The following is a 20,768-nucleotide window of genomic DNA, read 5'->3' as shown; positions in this document are numbered from 1 at the left end:
GATGGGATGTGCAATGGCTAGCTTTACTGCAATTTATAATCAACATTGTTTACAAAAGGTTACAGGGAATTATTTGGGTGATAATAATTGCTAGTATTTGGCCCTTCTTGGGGAGAGGTTTTTTTTTTTTGTCTTTTCTTTTTTTTGGTGCTGGGATCGAACCCAGGGCCTCACGCATGCTAGGCAAGCGCTGTACCACCGAGCTACATCCCAGCCCAGTATTTGGCCCTTCTTAGATGTCATTTATTCTGACATTAAATGATCACTTTTCCAGCAATCTTGTGAAACAGGTACTATTGTTTTCTTTTGAAACTGTGATTTAGTGAGAAACGTGTTCAAGGTAACATGGTTTGTAAATGGCAGGGCTGGGACTTTTTTCGGCATATGGAGGTCCAGTTTTTCCAACATCACTTGTTGAAAGAACTGTTCTTTCCTCATTGAATAGTCTTGGCCTTTGTTGCAGATAGATCATATATGTGAGAATTTATTTTATGGGTTGTTATTCTATTCAGTGTCTATATGTCTGTCTTCATGCAGTGTCACACTGTTTTAATTGCTATAATTTCCTCCTTCCTTCCTTCCTTCCTCTCTCCCTATTTCTCTCTCTCAGCATTGGAGTTTGAACTCAGGACCTCATGCTTGCTAGGCAGGTGCTCTTACCTCTAGTCCATGTAGTATGTTTTGAAATCAGCTATGTGAGACCTCCAACTCTTCTGTTTTCTAGATTTTTTGAGCCTTAGGCTTGCCACTTGAGCCACACCCCCAGATCTGAATTTTTCTATTTCTTTTTAAATGCCATTGCAATGCTGATGGAGATTGCATTGATTGATCACTTTGGATATTGACATTTTAATAATATTAAGCCTTTTTATTCATAAACATGGAATATATTTCCATTTATTGATGCCTTTAATTTCTTTCAGTAATGTTTCATAGTTTTCAGTGCAAAATTATTTCATGTTTAAATATATTCTCATTTTTCACTATTACAAATTGAGTTATTTTCTTTTTTACTTTTTATTTTTGGTGAGATTGGGACTTGAACTCAGGCACTCTACCACTTGAACCATACCTCCACTCCATTTTGCGCTGGTTATTTTGGAGATGGATTCTCCTGAACTATTTGTCCAGCTGGCCTGGAACCGAGATTTTCCCAATCTGCTTCCCAAGTAGCTAGGATTACAGGTTTGAGCCACTGGCACCCAGCAACAAATTGAACTATTTTCTTAATTTCATTTTTGGATTGTTTATTCTTAGCATGTAGAATCACAGTTGATTTTTGTGCATTTATTTTGTATCCTACAATTTTGCTGAATTTATTAGTTCTGTTTTTTGGTGAAATCTTTAGACATTTCTACATATAAGATCTGTCATCTGTGGATGATTTTACTTCTTTTACAATTTGGATGTCTTTTATTTCTTTTTCTTGCATAATTGCTCTGATTATGACTTCTAGTACTAGAAGTATTTAAATAAAAGTGGTGAAAACAGGCATTCTTGTCTCATTCCTGATCTTTTAAAAACACTCTCAGTCTTTCATAGCTGAATGTGATATTAGCTATGGATTTTTCATGTATGGCTTTTATTATTATGTGGAGGTAGTTTCCTTCTGTTTCTAGCTTTTTGTGTGCTTTTGTCATGACAGGCTGAATCTTGTCCAAAACTTTTTTTTTTTCCCCTGCATCAATTGAAATGATTATGGATTTTCTAACTAGGGAAGCCAGGTGCCCATGGCTCATGCCTGTAAACCTACCTACCTGGGAGGCTAAGATCAGGGGGATTGTGGTTCAAGGCCAGCCTGGGTGAACAGTTCTCAAGATCCCATCTCCAAAATAATCAGAGCAAAATGGACTGGAGGTATGGCTCAAGCAGTAGAGTGCTAAGTTTCATACCCAAGCATCACCAAAAAACAACAAAAAAAGTTAGAGATGTAATGAGGAAAATGACTCTGATTCATAGGACAAAAAGATATTTGGAGAGGCCTCAGCAGTTCAGAAACTGCAGTTTTGTTTCTGAAGCTGTGTTCTCTTCCATACCTCTTGGTGAAGCCAAACACTTATTGACAATTATAGCAGTCAGAACTAGATATTTTCCCTTCCCCACCTGACTACTGTTTTCTTAAGCTACCTATAGCATTCCCTTCTTTCTTGCTAGTAATTGTAGGGAAGACAAATCAGTTTGGACTAATTAAAGCAATTTTTAATGGAATATATTTATTTTTCATTTTTAAACATAATAAAATTGACTAATTTTTGGTTGAATGAGTAAACACATGCACAGATTAATGTAACTACCACTACAATAAGGATATGGGACAATTCCACCACTACAAAACAAAACAAAACAAACTACTGCATACTGTTTCTTTATTGTCACACCCTCCATCTACCTGAAATCTCTGGCAACCACTAATGCTATTTATTCACCACTCTAGTTTTGCCTTTTCCAGAATTTCATACAGTGTGCAATCTGTTATGTTTGTGACTAGAAGCTTAAGTGTGAATGATGACTTTGCTATGAACTATTTTGAGCAACATCCTTCTTGTTCTGTAGAATTGTCCTAAACTGTGAGCCTGGTACCATTATTATGGTAGGGGACCATAATCATAGATTCCTTTGTTATAAAGGCTCAGAGTACCAGCCTCTGAACTTTTTCTTTTAGTCTATATCTTTTACTGAGAAATGGGTTGACCAAATTACAAAGCTAGTGTTTGGGGTTTATGATCAAATCTTTAGGGCCTGGGCTAGACAGGAAAACAGGAAGTAAGGTTTACTATCTATTATCATTTCATAGACTGCCATGAATTATCATCTACACATGAAGGACAGTGAGGAAGAAAGGTCAGCCAGAAACTAAAGGATTGCACAAAATAAGATTTCAGACAGATTATAAAACAACTATGTTTTCTTTCTACTGCAGTCAATGAATTAATTTTCTGGTATATTGAATAAAACACATCTAGTAGACTAAATTAAACACTCATAATGTATCTAGTAGAATGCTTTGGCTGCAAATAACAGAATACCCAGCTAAAAGTGACAGAAGTAATAAGGGGATTTATTACTTCACATAAAAAGATCTGTGGGGGCTGGGTGTGGTGGTACACACCTGTAATTCTAGCTACTGGAGAGGTAGAGATCAGAAGGATTGAGGTTCAAGGTCAGGCTAGGCAAAAATTAGTAAGACTCCATTTCAACAAATGGGCTGAAAGCAGTGGCTCACATCAGTAATACTAGCTGAGTAGGAAGCTATAGGTCTGAGGATTATGGTCGAAGGCCAGTGCTGGCCAAATTCTCCAGACACTATCCAAAAAAATAACTAGAGCAAAAAAGGGATAGGGATGTGACTCAAGTGGTATAGAATGCCTGCCTAGCAACTACAAGGCCCTGAGTTCCAACCCAGTACTGCCCTCCCAAAATCTCTAGAGGTAGGGGTTCTAGGGCTGAATCAGTTTTAACAATGTCATGAAGAATCTGAACAAGAAGATTGTTTCAGGCAAGGCTGCAGGACATGAGAAATTGCTAGTTAGGTCATGACAAAGGGCACTATGTAGAGATAATTGCCCATTACCACCTTCCTTTGTCTCCTTCTGTAAATAAACTTTCCAAAGCAGATCTCCCCTGCTGCTCTTATCTAAACAACCCAGGTCTCTAACCTAGCACTGGCTCACTTATTAACCCTAACACATTCCTTCTAACAGGATGCCCTGAACTGCCCTTTAAGTATCCTGTGACTTCTTTGTTTGGGGTCCAGAATTTTGAGTGTGAGCTCTTCTGGGACTGCCGGCGTAAAATAAAATCTGAGTTTTCCACTTCTCTGAGTGTCACTTGCTTTCTAGTTTGACAATATTTCTACAGTAAACCAGCTCTTTCCATCCTCTACTTCCCTATCCTCAATATAAAAACTTTTGACCCTCAGAACTGGGTTCCTTAATCGTTCACCAACATGAAGGTAAACTTTGTAGCATTTTAAAATTTATCATGTGAAGTGGGCTTTGACAGGAGGGATGAAAGATGAGGGAAGTGACTCCTGGAAGGGGCACAACTCTGCCTTTCCCCCATTGGCGTGAGGATTAAATGCAGTAATGTGGATAAGGTACTCTTACTGCACAGGGCATATAAAAGGCTCACTCATAAGCTTTCCTTGTCTCATTTCTTCCTTTCTTCCCTTCAGTTTTCCTTCCTCATTTTTCAGCATTAGAAGATGGAAACTCAATAGTATTGCTTACCCTCTCAATGTGAAGATGGGACTGTCTCTTCCAACCCAACCCACTTGTTGGAGTTCTGTAGCTCTGGTTTCCACAGACCATTTGGAATTTCCTCAACTTCTCAACAAAGTCCCTGACCTTATAGGAATACATTTTAATGGCTAAGTTCATAGTGTGAACTATGAACAAGAAACTGAGAAATCCTTTTATAATAAAACAGAAAAAACCCAAAGAGTATGCTATTTTTTTTTTAATAATGTTTGTCTGCACTGAAAATCATGTTTTAGTGGAGTGAAGCTCTTTCTGTAGAGAAAACGAGCAAAAGGTACCCCTGCCTGTGGCTGTCTGTACTGACTGCTGGCTACAAGCACCACAAGATGTTTCTTGCCATCAGTGATGACTTCAGTTTTTCCATTCCAACTGTGGTGAAAATGAATAAGAAAACTGGATCCTGCCTCTGAAAGGAGGATATAGGCTCCACACTCATCCAAGAAGGAAGATTCATTGTGAGACAATATTTCAACCCCCAGACTTTGAAGAGTTCCTATATTTGTCATAGTAGCTCTGAACCATTTTGTGGCTGCCACAGGATTAGAATGGGGATACTGTATAAGCCCAGCCTTTTGCAAGGACACCCCCTCCCCCATACAAGCTCTTGCTGTTCTTTCAGTCATCGTGATCTAAATCTCATAATTTTACCTCATTATCTTGTAATCATTTTACCAGATAAACATTTTAAAGGAGAAGGGATAACATTAAAAGAGGGGGGCATGACTTACCTTAAAATTTATTTAGTATTAAGTGTCAGAGAAGTACTGACATTAACTAGGTAGAAAGAAAATGGAAGCGTTTAGGAACTTGGTTAATAGCAATAAAGACTTCAGAGAAATTTTTCTTTAATTTTTAAAACTTTTTCTTTCTTTCTTTTAAATTGAGTTACTATGGGTCTTACTACATAGCCTAGGCTGGCTTTGATTTGGCAATCCTCCTACCTTAGCCTCCCAAGTACTGGGATTATAGACATGTATAATGTCTATTTCTATTTGCTAAACCGAAGCTCAGCTAGCAGTGGAATTGTGAACCAGTCCTGGTGACAGGGGACCCAGGGCTGAGCCCCTTAGTGATTCCCTTGGTTCTAAGGAGAGGGAATGGGCTTCCCTAAGTCTCTTCCAGTGGAGAAGCCAGCAGAAATCTATTCTACAGTCTAGTTATGAACACCCAGAGACAAAAATGTTGACAACCATAGGTCGTGGTGCTATGGGATTCTGTTGGACACACTGCAAAGCAAAACCACCATCAGCTGCCTGAAGCTGGTTTCTCTTATTAATATTTTGTTAATAAATCCTGTACCATCAAACACAGATGAAAAACCAGCCTTCATTAGGAAAGCTTTAGTGATGTTTTGTCCAAGTCAGTGGGTGTTGTTAGGTGTTCCTGGATTATACAGAGGCAATTGAAAGCCGGGTGCTGTCATGGGAGAGCATTCCTTTTTTTCTGCTGGGAAGGCCAGATCGGCATATGGGAAGCAGAATGAAACCTAGGTAGAAGAACATGGGATCATGCATGGGTGAGTACAAGCAGTGTGGAGGGATACAAAGATCCACCTAAGATGAACTTGTTATACAAGGTAGGGATTTAATAAGTAAATTTCAAATAAAGGTCAACTCTGCCTCATTATTTACCCATAATTTCATTCTACCCAATTTTATACCTACTGTCTCTGCCCATACATTTAAATTACACACCCAAATAAAAGCACCTTAAAACCCTGAGTTTCTAAACTATCATATACTCACTTGGATTTAAATACCCACACACTCATTGATTTTTGTTTCTCTTAATCTCTTGATTTCATGCTTACTTTTTCTTCTCCTTTCTCTAGTATCAATGTCAGAAGAGACAGAGTGGAGTAGCACCCAGTTTTTCAAGATTTCACCAACCAGTTCATAAAAACACAAGGATAAGCCAGGTGTGGTGGTGCACATCCAGCATTCAGGAGGCTGAGGTAGGAGGATAGTTTGAGACCAGGGGTTCAAGACTGGCCAGAGCTACATAGAGACCCTGTCTCAAACACACCTACACATACACACATCCTGACACATCTGGCTGTGGACAAATGAGGTTGAGATATAACAAAGTGTTCATGTCTTTCCTAATCAGCACATGAGCACTATAACTGAAGAGTGTAGACTAAAGCGCCCAGAGCTCAGGATCTTAAGTCAGCAAGCCTGGTTCATTCATGAGCTCTGGCATTTCCCAGTGCTCTGCCCTGGAGAGTTCACCTGAGCCCCAGAAACAATTGTTCAGATGGTTAGAGTATTGCCAACTTCTGGTATATTTATTTTCTATTGCCATGTAACAAATTACCACATATTCTGTGGTTAAAACAATACAAATTTATTCTTTTATGTCAAGGTGTCAGCAGAGCTTCTGAAGGCTTTAGGGGAGAATAGTTTCTCAGTTTTTCAGCTTCTAGAAGGTTGGATCATGGCTCCTTCCTCACCTCACTCCTACTTGCTGCTTCTGTTATTATATTTATTATCTCTCTGATCTCTATTTCCCTCTTATAGGGACCCTTATGATTATACAGGGCCCACTCTGATAACCTAGGATAATGTCCTCACATTAATATATTTAATTTAATCGCATATGAAAAGTCTCATTTGACATATAAAATGGCTTGCCAGGGATTAGAATATGGATGTCTTTGGTGGTAGTGGGGTATTATTCAGTTTGCCATATGTGGCTACCAAAGGTAGTGGTTAACACATGGGAGGTAGGGTGGAAGAAGGAGTCCAAGATCTCAGAGTTGGTAGTTGAAACCATTTTTTAAAATAAAAAAGCAATGTATTATTTACTGAACATGAAAATCACGGTAAAGAAATGTTCTCTAGGCTCCTAATGAGTCAAATGTGTGGGAAATGTATTTTTCTTTAATAATGGTAACTAGAAACATCAAAAAGCTTCTTCCACTGCAAAAAGTTAATGTAAGAATGTTTTAAAAAGTATAATACTATGGTTGGGGCTGGGGATGAAGCTCAGTGGTCAAGTACTTGCTTGGTATGCATGAACTGCTGGGTTCAGTCCCCAATACTACTAAAACAAAATCCAAACAAAAACCCGGTATAAAATTGTGATCATCTAGGTACACAAATCTGTGGTGATTTGTGCCTTGGAAGCTTTACCAAGCATTCCATCCAGTCTCCTGTAAATGACATTATAATTCTGAAAGGAATAGGAGGTCTCAGCGGGCCCCAACCCCCTTGTTGGAGAAACCAGTACCAAACACCCCATGTAGATAAGATAAGCAATGCGGCAGGGCTCAGTTAGGGCATATAGAATGTGGGGAATGTGAGCGGGGGATACATGCAAGATGTGAAGTACGTGCAAGATGTGAGGTACGCGCAAGATGTGCTCTGCCTGCTTGCCCAATGTTGATAATGAAAATATGCACGCCACTGCGGTCTATATAAGATTTCCCCTAAAGAGGCTCAGGGTCGTGTTTTTCCTAACCGGTCCTGCGTGTCCGTGTGGGAGCTCGACCTGGCTAGCCAGCCCAATAAACTCTGCTTTGTAGATTGCATTCACGCCTGGCTCTCTGTCTCTCCGGGGAATAGGATTCCGGGTCCTAACATTTGGAGGTTCCACCGAGATTTTATTTTCTCGAGAGACAGAACCTGCCTGCGAGAAAGCAGGGGCGATCTCAAGTCCTAGGCATTGGGAGAGGATCCCAGACCCTCATTTGGAGGAACTTGAGTGTTCCATTTGGGCCGTGGCGGGGATTCGGCCAATCCCCAGGGAGATTCATTCTGGGAATCTCGCAAAGAGGACCACAGGGTCCTATTGGGAGAGGCTTTCCTCTCATTTGGGCTCGAGCATTTTAGGAACCCTGGCGCCAGGTGAAGAACTAATTGAACTAGTCGACTGACCACCCGTCAAGTGGACGCCTTTCGGCCTGATATCCCAGTTGGACGGTGAGGAGGTTGAATGGGGTGCGCACCAGTGTGAGAGAAGGACCGGTCCGAGCGAGTGCTGGAGAGTGTTTTGTGTGTGTGGAATTATTGTTGTCTTCACCCTTTTTGTTCTCTCTCTCTTGGTGTTTGATTCTCCTTCCACAATGGGACAGGGACAAACAACCCTTTTCAGAAGTTAAAGAAAGGGCCTTAAATGCGGGTCTGGTCATCAAGAAAGGTAAGTTTGACACCTTTTGTTCTACAGAGTGGCCCACCTTTGGAGTCTGGTGGCCCATTCAAGGTTCCCTCTCCCTAGACATGATCACTAAGGTTAAAGCAGTCATTTTTCAGCCAGACAATCGAGGCCATCCAGACCAAGTTCCTTACATTTTGGTTTGGGAGGATCTGGTGAGGAACCCTCCCCCTTGGTTAACAGTTTTTCTGACCCACCCCTCCAGTTCGGCCCTTGGGGCTAAAACCCCAGTCACACCCGCCTTGGTCATAAAGGAGGAGGAAAAACTTCCTCTTCCCACCTTGACCGGTCCTCAAATTAGGGCATCTCCTTCACCATCTCCGGTCTTACCAGAGAGTTCCCCCCTTTACCCATCCCTCGCAGGGGCAGAGGAAGATCGGCCGCCTCCATATATGACTCCCCCTAGCCAAGCCAGTGCCCCGGAGGAGGAAATTTCCTCATCCTCCTCAACAGGACTGGCAGCAGGAGGAGGAATGGGTCGAAGACTTCCCGCCCCCGAGGGATCCGGGAAAGGGAAGGGGAAGACGGGCCCTCCTCATCAACACAGGGGGAGGAAACTGTCCCTACACTTCCAGTCCGGATGGTGGGCCAAGGGGGACCGGGAGGAGGGCAACAGTTTCAGTACTGGCCCTTCTCCTCCAGTGATCTATATAACTGGAGGACGCAGAACCCGCCCTTTTCTGAAGACCCCAAGTGTCTCATAGATCTCTTGGAGTCCATCATGCATACACACCGTCCCACTTGGGATGACTGTCATCAGCTGCTCAATACTCTTTTTACGACGGAGGAACGAGAGTGCATCCTCAACGAAGCAAGGAAGAACGTCTTGGGGGATAATGGGAGACCCACAACTCTCCAACCGGCCATAGACGAGGCTTTTCCCCTACGCCGCCCTGATTGGGATTTCGGGACCGCAGAAGGTAGGGAGCGTCTTCGGATCTACCGCCAGACTCTTATGGCCGGTCTCCGAGCGGCCGCTAGAAGGCCCACCAATTTTGCAAAAGTGAAAGCAGTCGTTCAAAGGGAAAACGAAAGCCCGGCTGGTTTCTTAGAGCGCCTCTATGAGGCATACCGTCAGTACACCCCTATTGACCCTGAGGCGGACCTCCACCGGTCTGCTGTGGTACTCTCATTCATTAATCAGGCAGCTCCAGACATTAGGAGAAAACTCAATAAACAGGAAAACTTAGGGGAGATGACTATAAGGGAAATGCTACAGGTAGCGGAAAAGGTCTTTACCGCTAGGGAAACTCCAGAAGAAAGGGAGGAAAGACGGAGAAAGGAAGACAGGGAGGCCCAGGAGAAATTGAGAAAGGAGGACTGGGAGTTCCAGGCTAAGGAAAACCGAAAGCAACAGAGAGAAATGGCCCGTATTTTCCTAGCGGGTGTCCGGGACCAACCCAGGGAAGGGGGCCACGCCAGGACCCCGGATAAGGAACACTATTTTTACTGTAAGGAAACTGGGCATTGGAAGAGAGAATGTCCTAAGTTAAAGGGAAGAAGAGAGTTTGGAAGGAGACCGGGGGAAAACAGGGAAAGGGAACGAGCAGTAGAGCAGGCCAGAGTCCTCCTAGCCGGAGAAGAGGACTGAAGGAGACGGGCCTCGGACCCCCTCCCCGAGTCCTGGGTAACAATACATGTGGAGGGGAAGCCGATGGGGTTCATGGTGGATACCGGCGCCCAGTATTCGGTTTTAAACAAGGCACATGGACCTTTGAACAAGGCACGAACAAGTGTTGTTCAGGGGGCCACCGGTACGCAGTTATGTACATGGACTACCAAAAGAAAGGTGAACTTAGGAAAACACCAGGTCACACACTCCTTCCTGGTTGTCCCTGAGAGCCCCACTCCCCTGCTCGGACGGGACCTACTCACCAAAATAGGGGCCCATATCCATTTTGAACCAGATGGAATAATTGTGACTGATCGAGAAGGGAGCCCGATTCATGTCTTGTCCCTATCATTGGCTGACGAGCATCGTCTGTTTGAGAGTCAACAGGAACCAGGAGGGGACATGACTCATTGGGTAAAAAGATTTCCCACGGCCTGGGCAGAGACTGCGGGAACCGGTCTCGCCAAACACCTCCCGCCCGTAGTTATACAATTGAAGGTTTCCGCTCTTCCCATTCGGGTGAAACAGTATCCTATGCCTGAGGAGGCCCGAAGAGGCATAGCCCCTCATATCCACAGGCTAATAAAGGAAGGAGTACTGCGGCCTTGTCAGTCTGCCTGGAATACTCCTCTGCTCCCCGTCTGAAAGCCGGGAAGCGGGGACTATAGGCCTGTGCAAGACCTACGAAAGGTAAACGAGCGGACGGAGGACATTCATCCCACCGTTCCGAATCCCTATACCTTGCTCAGCCACCTACCCCCCTCGCAAGTATGGTATACAACCCTTGATTTGAAAGATGCTTTCTTCAGCATTCCATTGTCAGAAATTAGTCAGCCGCTATTTGCTTTCGAATGGCAAGAAGATGGGGGCCAATCCGGACAGCTCACTTGGACCAGACTGCCGCAAGGATTTAAAAACTCTCCCACCCTGTTTAATGAGGCCCTGAGCCAGGACCTGGAACCTTTTCGTCGGAGCCACCCACGAGTCACTCTATTACAGTATGTTGATGACTTACTGTTAGCGGCAGAAACCCGAGAGGAGTGCATCAAGGCTACTGAACACCTGCTAACGGAATTAGGTGAGCTGGGGTATCGGGCAAGTGCCAAGAAAACTCACATCTGTAAAAGGTCAGTGACGTATTTGGGTTATCGGATTGCAGATGGGGCAAGATGGCTGACTGATGCCATGAAACAGACTATTCTGGCTATCCCATCCCCGACATCCACTAGGGGGGTGAGAGAATTCCTGGGCTCCGCGGGGTTCTGTAGACTCTGGATTCCAGGATTTGCGGAAATAGCCAGACCCCTATATGAGGCCACCAAAGAAGCTCCAGATTGGAGTTGGGGAGAGAGAGAACAACAGGCCTTTGATCAGCTAAAAGACGCTCTTTTGCAGGCCCCTGCCTTAGCCTTGCCAGATCCTACAAGACCATTTACTCTGTTTGTAGATGAGAAAAAGGGGGTAGCCAAAGGAGTCTTGACCCAACAGCTAGGTCCCTGGAAGAGACCAGTGGCATACTTTTCCAAGAAATTAGACGCAGTAGCGGCAGGATGGCCCCCCTGCCTCCGCATCATAGCGGCCATTGCCGTGCTGGTGAGAGAAGCCGATAAACTAACCTTTGGACAGGCCCTCTGGGTAACGGCCCCTCACCCGGTGGAGGGAATCCTTAAACAACCCCCTGGGAAATGGATGATGAATGCCAGGCTCACCCACTACCAGGGGCTCTTGTTGGATTCCCCTCGGATCACATTCACAGATCTCGTAATCCTGAACCCTGCCACCTTGTTGCCTAACCCGGAACTGCAGACACCTGTCCATAACTGCAAAGAATTCCTCTCCGAAGTTACACAGGTACGGGCTGACCTAAAGGATACCCCCCTGTCCGGCTGCAAATTAAACTGGTACACGGATGGAAGCAGTTTTTTCCAAGATGGAGCCCGAAGGGCAGGGGCAGCTGTAGTCGACCAAGAAGGAAATACGGTATGGAGCAGCGCCCTCCCACCCGGAACATCAGCCCAAAAAGCAGAATTAATTGCCTTGGCAGAGGCCCTGGAGAGGGCAAAAGGAAAGCGAGTCAATATCTACACCGATAGCCGCTATGCTTTCGGTACCATCCATGTCCACGGGGCCATCTATCGCGAAAGAGGATTCCGCACAGCAGAAGGAAAACATCTAAAGAACCTAGCCGAAGTCCAGCGTCTATTAATGGCAGTGGAAAAACCGAAGGCAGTGGCAGTGATGTATGTCCCAGGCCACCAGTCTGCCAAGACGCCGGAAGCTGTCGGTAACAACAGAGCAGATCAAGAAGCAAAGAGAGTAGCAATGGTGAGTCCTCCCATGGAGACAGGGCAACCTTCCACGGTTGCGGCGATAGACGTGCCGGTCCCAGAGCTCCCTCCGCTACCCCCCCGACCAGAATACTCCACAGAGGATTTCACTTGGATGAGAGCCCACTCCCCCTTTAGAGAAGGGGAAGACGGATGGAAAAGCGACTTGGAAGGCAAGTTAATTCTGCCTGAAAAACTCGGACGATTCCTGTTGGCTAACTTACATAAGTCCACCCACTTGGGGCGGAGAAAATTACTAGACTTGTTGACATCTGCGCAGCTCCGATTTCCGAACCAGACCATAGCAGTCCGCCAAATTGTGGAAGATTGTGCCAGCTGCACAATCATGAAACCAGGACGAAGGGAGGGGCACCATACAGGTACTCGGGAACGGGGGAGGGCTCCGGGAAGAAGTTGGGAAGTGGATTTTTCTGAGGTAAAACCAGGAAAGTTTGGGTACAAATATTTGCTGGTATTCATAGATACCTTTTCAGGCTGGGTGGAGGCTTTTCCTACAAAGAAGGAGACGAGTCAGGTAGTGGCAAAGGCTTTGCTAGAGGAAATCATACCCAGATATGGGGTGCCCGAGGCAATTGGGTCAGATAACAGTCCGGCTTTTGTTAGTAAAGTCCTGCAGGGACTAGCCCAGACTATGGGGGCCAACTGGAAGCTACATTGCGAATATAACCCCCAGAGCTCAGGGCAAGTAGAAAGGATGAATAGGACACTAAAGGAGACCTTAGCCAAATTGGCCCTGGAGACTGGCGGTGATTGGGTGACGCTCCTTCCCTTGGCCATCTTCCGGGTCCGGAACTTTCCATATGTCCACTGGCTAACTCCCTTTGAGATCCTGTATGGGGCTCCACCCCCCATCATTCAGAGGACCTTAAGCCCGAGACTAGGTGATCTGGCCCCAAATTATCGTGTTACTCTACAGGCTTTAGCTAAAGTACAACAACAAATATGGCCCCTAATTCAAGCGTACCATACTGCAGAGAGGACCCCGAACACGGAGCATGGCATAGTCCCGGGGGATATGGTATGGGTTAAAAGACATCAGTCCAAAACCCTAGAGCCTAGATGGAAAGGACCTTATGTTGTACTGTTTACTACCCCTACCGCCCTCAAGGTCGACGGGATTGCAGCATGGGTACACCATTCCCATGTAAGACGGGCTCACCCTCTGGAGAAAAAAACAGGAAAATTGGTCTGCACGGAAGCATCCAACAAACCCACTCAAGCTCCGGCTGATACGGGATGCTCCGAAAAACGAGAACACTCCAGATGCTCCGCAGCCCTCCTAGAATGGGATTATCACCTGGGTCCACTACACCCACATCAGACCGGCAGATCCGGTAGCTATGAAGAAAGGCTTCCTGCCAACAAGAAGGGTGTCCCACCACAAGGAAAATTTTTTCAAACTCAAACTTCATACTGGACCTCGGTAACTTTATTCCTTTTTCTAACCCTGTCCACCACTTGCTGGGGGCATACAAATCCACATCAACCTTTTAACCTGACCTGGATGATTGTAGATGTATCCACAGGAGACATTCTTAACCAGACCTCCAAGGTGACCCCTCCCAGCACCTGGTTCCCAGAATTATACTTTGACTTAAGGGCCTTATTCACTGGCCCTTAATTCACTGGGACAATGGGATTTGCGCCAAAGTTACTTCTATGTCTGCCCCGCTCCCCAACCCAACCACAGAAAAAAATGTGGAGGAATCGCAGACTATTATTGTAAGTCATGGGGTTGTGAGAGCTCAGGGGATATATGGTGGCCACCCCCCAAACAGGGGGACCTTATTCAATTAAGTAGAGTCTCTCAATCTGGCATTACATACCACCAACCTAGACCTATAAATAAGGGATGCCCAACTCCCCCCAATTGTAATCCCATTATGATAAATTTCACTGATTTAGGAAAAAAGGCAACGAATTGGGAATTGGGTAAATCCTGGGGAGTCAGACTCTACAAAACAAATCATCCAGGAGCCCTTTTTACTTTGCGGCGTGTGCGACAACCAGTCTCTACTCTAACAATAGGCCCTAATAAGGTACTTAGGCCACCCTATGTAAAGCCACCTCCCCGACCTTTCACAGCTCATCACCTTCCCTCAACCATAGCCCGGGCTAATGTTACAACTCCAAGACCATCAGAAACCAGCCCTCCCCTGGTGAGGCCCAGTCTCATGACCGCATCTAAAGACCCCCTCTGGGAGCTAGTGGGTGCTGCCTTCCTGACGTTAAACCACACCAACCCTAACATGACTAACTCCTGTTGGTTATGTTATGATGTGAGGCCCCCATTCTATGAGGCAATAGGGCTAAACACCACTCACGATACCTCATCTGAGGAAAACCCTACTCAATGTTCCTGGGGAGACCGTAAGAGAGGTCTGACCATACAGCAGGTAAGCGGCCAAGGAACCTGCTTAGGAAAAGTGCCAAAGAACAGACGGGACTTATGTACTGTTATTAACGCCAGTTCTACCTGGGAAAATGCTATTAAATGGGTAATTCCAAGGGACAATGGGTGGTGGCTATGCTCGTGGTCTGGACTCACCCCGTGCCTATCAACTAAGGTGTTTAACAGCTCTAAAGAATTCTGTGTTATAGTGACTGTGCTGCCCCGCATCCTCTATCATTCGGAAGAGAGTCTATGTTCATACTGGAATACAAAAATGGTTGAAAAAAGGAAAAAGAGAGAACCTATTTCCACAGTAACTATTGCTACCCTACTCAGCCTAGGGTTAGCGGGAGCAGGAACCGGCATAGCTTCTTTGGCCACCCAGCAGAAAGGGATTTCTTCGCTGCGTGCAGCCATAGACGAAGATATAGAGAGAATAGAAACCTCCATTAGCCACCTAGAAAAATCCCTCACTTCCCTGTCTGAGGTAGTACTTCAAAACCGACGAGGTCTGGACTTGTTGTTCCTCCAAAAGGGGGGACTATGTGTTGCTCTAGGGGAAGAATGTTGTTTTTACGCTGACCATACCGGAGTTGTTCGTGACTCCATGTCTAAACTTCGAAAGAGCCTGGAACAAAGAAAACGAGAAAGAGAGGCCGGGGAAAGCTGGTTCGAGTCTTGGTTTAACCAGTCCCCATGGTTGGCTACCCTTTTATCTGCATTGGCAGGGCCAATAATAATCATCCTATTACTTGTTACCATAGGACCCTGGATTCTAAACCGACTTATGACCTTTGTCAAAAGTCGAATTAATACTATCCAACTTCTGGTCCTCCGCCAACAATATCAGACTCTTCATCCCCTTGAGAATGATTCCTCAATTTAGGCCGAAAGAAAAGGGGGGAATGAAAGGAATAGGAGGTCTCAGCGGGCCCCAACCCCCTTGTTGGAGAAACCAGTACCAAACACCCCATGTAGATAAGATAAGCAATGCGGCAGGGCTCAGTTAGGGCATATAGAATGTGGGGAATGTGAGCGGGGGGTACATGCAAGATGTGAAGTACGTGCAAGATGTGAGGTACGCGCAAGATGTGCTCTGCCTGCTTGCCCAATGTTGATAACGAAAATATGCACGCCACCACGGTCTATATAAGATTTCCCCTAAAGAGGCTCAGGGTCGTGTTTTTCCTAACCGGTCCTGCATGTCCGTGTGGGAGCTCGACCCTGGCTAGCCAGCCCAATAAACTCTGCTTTGTAGATTGCATTCACGCCTGGCTCTCTGTCTCTCGGGGGAATAGGATTCTGGGTCCTAACAAATTCAAGTATCAAAAAACCCATGTCATCATTGTGTTCTAGGATATGTCATCCCAATATAAGTTCTAAAATTGTTTTGTGCCCTCAACATGCTGAACACAGGAGAGTCAGTCACTTTGAATGCTTTGCTCTTGGACATTTCTGTAATTTTAAGGAAACTTGGCCTTTCTTTCTGGTATATTGCTATATTTTGGGTAGTCTGGGCACTGCTATAACATTTGCCTGGTCTATTCTTAGCAGAGAAAACTTGGTTTTGACTCCATGGGAAGGAAAAAAATTGTTAAATCAGTTTTCAAAAGTCATGTTGATGTTCAGTTCAATAACTGATCTTGGCAAGTCTGTAATGATTTCAAGCACCAATAGTTTGAGCCTGATTTGATGGTTGATAGGATTAACTTAATTTTGGGCACTCCAGGCTTGCTTACTTTTGTTTGGTGACGCAGTCTCTTAGAGTGTTCACCTGCTCTCAGGCCCAACAACTTCAAATAAATACCCAAGACTTGGTCTAGTACTCAAGGATGATTTATTGCCCCATTCCAAGGACTTTTTTAAAAATACATACAATTTTGCCACTTCTTCCTCTTCCTTCTCCTCCTCCTTTTCCTCAACTCTAAAATTCTCTATTTATACATCTGGAGTTGTATTTGATTCAGTCAATCCAGTCTTCCTTATCGAAATATCTCATTTCAAGACTTAGCTCTTTGGCTCTGTTACTTAGTTGTCTAATTCTGTTTTCTTCTTTTGTTTTTAAAGCTTGACTTTACTGAGAGAAGGATGATTTCTTGTTTTTCAGCATCAGGTGAATTGCCATCATGGCAAAGGAGGCCAACCACGTCAATGCTCCTGTTACTGTGTAAGCGAGCCCCAAGAAAAGGCCACTACCTCCACTCCATGTCATGGTAGAAAGAACAACAGATTTCTCTCCCTGGAACTTTGTTACTGGAAAATCTAAGAAGACTGTTAAGGATCTGTGTCAGCACTTCTCATTTCTATCACTGCTACACCAAGCATGTTAGATTAAATCATATACAGTTGCTTTTTTATAGGTAAAAATTATTGAATATTCACTTTCATATGGTTCAACCTAATCAAGCAGTACTCTTTAACTTGCTGGAATAAAATTAAGTAAAAATAAGCCTTCTGTCTATATAGTTGCAATTTACAACAGACTCAGACACAGACAGACCTGAAGGACTTGCAGACTGCTGAGTAATAAACAGACATATTTAATTGCCTTTGATGAACCCATGAAAGGTAAAGGAATATAGACAGGTTTTATAGAAAACCTAAATTTTTATTTATGAATCAGGAGGGGCTAAATTTCTGAAAAGATTCAGGAGGCTTGAATTCCTACCTTAGTAAAAATTCTTCTAGGGGAGTTAAGAACAGCAACAATAACAACAAAAATAGAATAGATGGTAAAGCATTTTTGGTGAGAAAACAAAAGATGGCGCATTTGTTTGTGTGTTAAAAAGGCCAGCAACCCTGCTGCTGGTGAGAAAGTGTTTGAAGTAGGTTAGCATTTTAATGATGTCATCTTGATTATGCATGTGGCCTGAGGTTTTCAAACATCTGGTCCCTTTTGTAAAGGAAACTAATAAACAAACAAAGGCTTCTCATAGCAACAGCACAGGACAAGGCATTTCCCAGCAGAGCTCTTAAAGGCCTCAAGTCATTTGGCAACATGCTATTTAAAGATACAAAGAAACTTGTTTGGAAACTAGTTCTGTCTTTTCTTTTACATCAGAATTCCTTGTTGTCACCAGGTCCTTGAGCACTACCCCACCCCATCTGCCCTCCTGTGTTCTCCTTCAGTTCCATTGGAAGGGGAGGGTCCTTACCTCACACACAGAACATCTTTTTTTCTTCCAAAATTGCAGGTATTGTCTGCAGCCTAGACTTAGTCCTCTTGCTTGTTAGCAAGGCCACTAGACTGGTTGGGTAATATTCATACCAGGGCTACACACAGGTAGTGCAAGTGGAGGACCGGAGCTCAGAATTGAAGTTGTGTGTGGAACATCTAGACTTGAGAGTGAAGTCACGAAGGAGAGCATGCTCAGAGGGGAGAAACAGTTCCTGTTTAGAACATGACCTCCCTTCCTCATCCTCCAATCCAATCTCATCACATTGTATGGTGAAGACACAACAGAGCATGATTTCTTTTTCCAGTTTCTTGAATACAGGTAGGGCAATCACAAAGTTGATGGGATCCAACCTGATGGGTACAACCTCGGAGACAATTGTCAAACTTTAAATCTCTACTTAAATTTTTCTTGAGAGAGAAAATTGAGAAATTCCTCTCCAAATGTAGGCTACAATTTGCTCTTTGATCGGTGCCTACAATGCTCCACAGGAGAGGCAATTTGATTTCATGTTCATAAACTAGAATTAGAGATCCTGTTAAATGAACTAGCTGGAGGCAAATGACCACAAAATGAGGCAAAAAAAAAAAAGAGGAAAAGATGGTGTCACATCAGCAGGGACATCTATGAGGGATACTTCTGATTCCTAGTCAGATGTCCTATTCTAGGACAGAAAAGATGATACATGGAATAGACAACTAGAGCACATGATGTTGTTCAGGCTTCATGTTTTCCCAAGAATTTCTCATTCAGTCTCTCTGGGAGGTAAAGAGAGTAAGGAGGTGAACAATTCTGTGTTAAAACACTCTGGTATGCTGAAGGACCTGTGAACACCAGGCTTGACATGCTTAAGTGGTGCCTGATTGGGCTCCTGTTTCAGAGCTGTGTACAGCTGGGGAAAGACTTGGCCTCAAGAAGAATGAGAAAGGGACTTTAAAATCAATTCTAAAGACCAGAGTTAGTATAAATTATTATTTTTTTCAGTTAGTATAGAATATATTAAATATATGACTCCTTTAAGATAAGTGCTTGTTTCCATTTTAAAATTAAATCCTTTTTGCTTTTAAATCAAGTTACACTGGTATTTTTAATTAAGTTAAAGAATTCATATCTCTTATTAAAGCTTATGTCTCATAACTTGGCCCATGTGCCCATTGCTAAGGTGCTGAGGGAAGAATACAGCATTTCTAAAGCATGGCTCAAATAGCACGTCCTGTGGTGGGCTGCATTAACTGGACCTGACCCTTGAGCCCAGTGCTCTCTTGCTCTAAGATACTGAAGGATGGACTGCAGGAGGTCCCAAAAGGCGATGATTGGCTAAGGAGACACTTCTCCTTCCCAGGAGACATGACAGACATCTCTGCCCTCAGGCAATACAAAAGAAAAAAGGCTATAAAAACCCAATTTTCAACCTGACCCATGAGACCACGTTTCCAGGTCCTGCTGCATGGCCCCATGCAGCCTTTGTTTTCTCTTCTCTACAAATAGAATCTTTCTCACCTCTGCTGCTGGAGTCCACCTCTGCTTTCCGTCTTAGTGTGGACCCAAGAACCCTCAACAGCTGAAAATTCCTGCATGTCATCTGTGTATCATATCTGGCAATCACAAAAGGACACTTCTTCACCTGAGGTCAGTATAGGTTGTGCCAAACTGGAGGGGACTGCCTAGGAAGTGGCTGTGATCATCTGGTATGCTGATGGAGTCTGTCCTTCAGGAGCACTCCCCCTCCCTCATGGCTTAGCTACGGTGGATCGCCCAGGCTGACTCTCTCTCTCTGTCTTTTGCTAGGAAGGTTTTCTCCCTCAGGAACCTGGGGAAAAAGCTCTGAGCCCTCTACAGCTGTTAAGGCAGGCAACCCAAGAAATCAGGGGATGGCTGGGTGCTTATACTGGACTGCCAATGCTACATGGGCAGAGGTAAACCTCATTGCACCAAGGCTTTTTTCTTCTCAACTCTCGGCTACCTCCTTCCTCAAGCTCTCTCCCCTTTCAGATCTGACCCACTTAGGAGGAGGTCCAAAAACAGTTGGTGGAAAGAAAAGTTTCTCTTCAAGCTATGAGAGTGCTCTGGCTGCGGCAACTCCCTGGTGACACCTGAAGGCTGGAGATGCAACTTCCTGACCCACCCTGAGGTTCCAAAGGTGGCTAAGTATAGGACTCCTCCAGCCATGTCTGTGGCAAACAGACAATCAGATATTTACGCTTTCTTCACAGTTCCCGTGGCCTGAGAGTAGAGGTCACCATTCACTTCCAGTGCTCCAGTACTGCTTCTGGCAGAATCAACCTGGATAGCAGTGATGACCAATAATCCCTCATGTGTTAAACCTACAAATTCTCTTTCCCCCAATCCTCAGCTTCTCCTTCCTCTTTCCCAAGTAGATCAGGATGAGTGGCCTCTCCCTTTGTCCTAGACAGCAGTGGGCTTCTTTTGTCAGTCTGGGAGAGATCCCTACATCCCCCGTGATAGACACCAGAAAGTGCTACTCTCTAATTTGGGCTTAACTGTTAGGCATCTGGTTGATCTGGTCAAGCAGATTCCTGTAGTCTGCCCTCAGGGGAGAAAAGAGTTAAGGGGATAGAGACCTCAAAGGTCTGTTTTTGTCCCTTACTACAGCAGCCAAAAAAAAAAAAAAAAAAAAAAAGTGCCTTCAGATGCTCCCTCTCTTCTTACAGAAAATATATATGTCTTATACATAGGGGGGACAAAAGTCTACCTCATCAGGAGTCCCCATCCATGCTTCTGCAAGGGCCCTCCCTCTGGCCATGCAAGCCCTCTTAGTTACTTTGATAGAGTTTTTTTTTTAAAATTACAAGCCTTGAGCTGGTA

At 44.5% G+C, this 20,768-nt stretch overlaps 2 protein-coding genes across 4 annotated transcripts in view; one reads left to right on the top strand and one right to left on the bottom strand.

Moving 5' to 3' along the window:
• The first annotated feature begins 223 nt into the window (after positions 1–223).
• On the top strand, positions 224–19,010 carry LOC141423232 (uncharacterized). 2 transcript variants are annotated; one of them, XM_074072973.1, is made up of 3 exons: positions 224–6,213; positions 8,335–13,797; positions 16,874–19,010. In XM_074072973.1, the coding sequence occupies exon 2, from the start codon at positions 8,995–8,997 to the stop codon at positions 10,003–10,005; it is 1,011 nt and encodes a 336-aa protein (XP_073929074.1). In that variant the 5' UTR covers positions 224–6,213; positions 8,335–8,994; the 3' UTR covers positions 10,006–13,797; positions 16,874–19,010. The 2 variants fall into 2 exon arrangements, with proteins under 2 accessions (XP_073929074.1, XP_073929073.1); XM_074072972.1 differs by having other exon boundaries at positions 224–13,797.
• LOC109682404 (cell cycle control protein 50C-like) overlaps positions 16,585–20,768 on the bottom strand; it is a 33,740-nt gene continuing 29,556 nt past the window's right edge. For both annotated transcript variants that reach the window (XM_020157606.2, XM_074072971.1), the window contains one exon: positions 16,585–17,028. In XM_020157606.2, the coding sequence (XP_020013195.2) occupies positions 16,841–17,028 (188 nt within the window). In that variant the 3' untranslated portion in view covers positions 16,585–16,840. The remainder of the gene's footprint in view (positions 17,029–20,768) is intronic.

This window comes from Castor canadensis, chromosome 5 (genome assembly GCF_047511655.1).
Source record: "Castor canadensis chromosome 5, mCasCan1.hap1v2, whole genome shotgun sequence".
Taxonomy (NCBI): Eukaryota; Metazoa; Chordata; class Mammalia; order Rodentia; family Castoridae; genus Castor; species Castor canadensis.
Note: the sequence above shows the minus strand (reverse complement) of the source record. Positions and strands in the feature narration are given on the sequence as shown.

What these genes read in the sequence shown, in the direction of transcription:
- LOC141423232 (XM_074072973.1), top strand. Translation starts at nt 8,995, where the DNA reads ATGGTGGGCCAAGGGGGACCGGGAGGAGGGCAACAGTTTCAGTACTGG.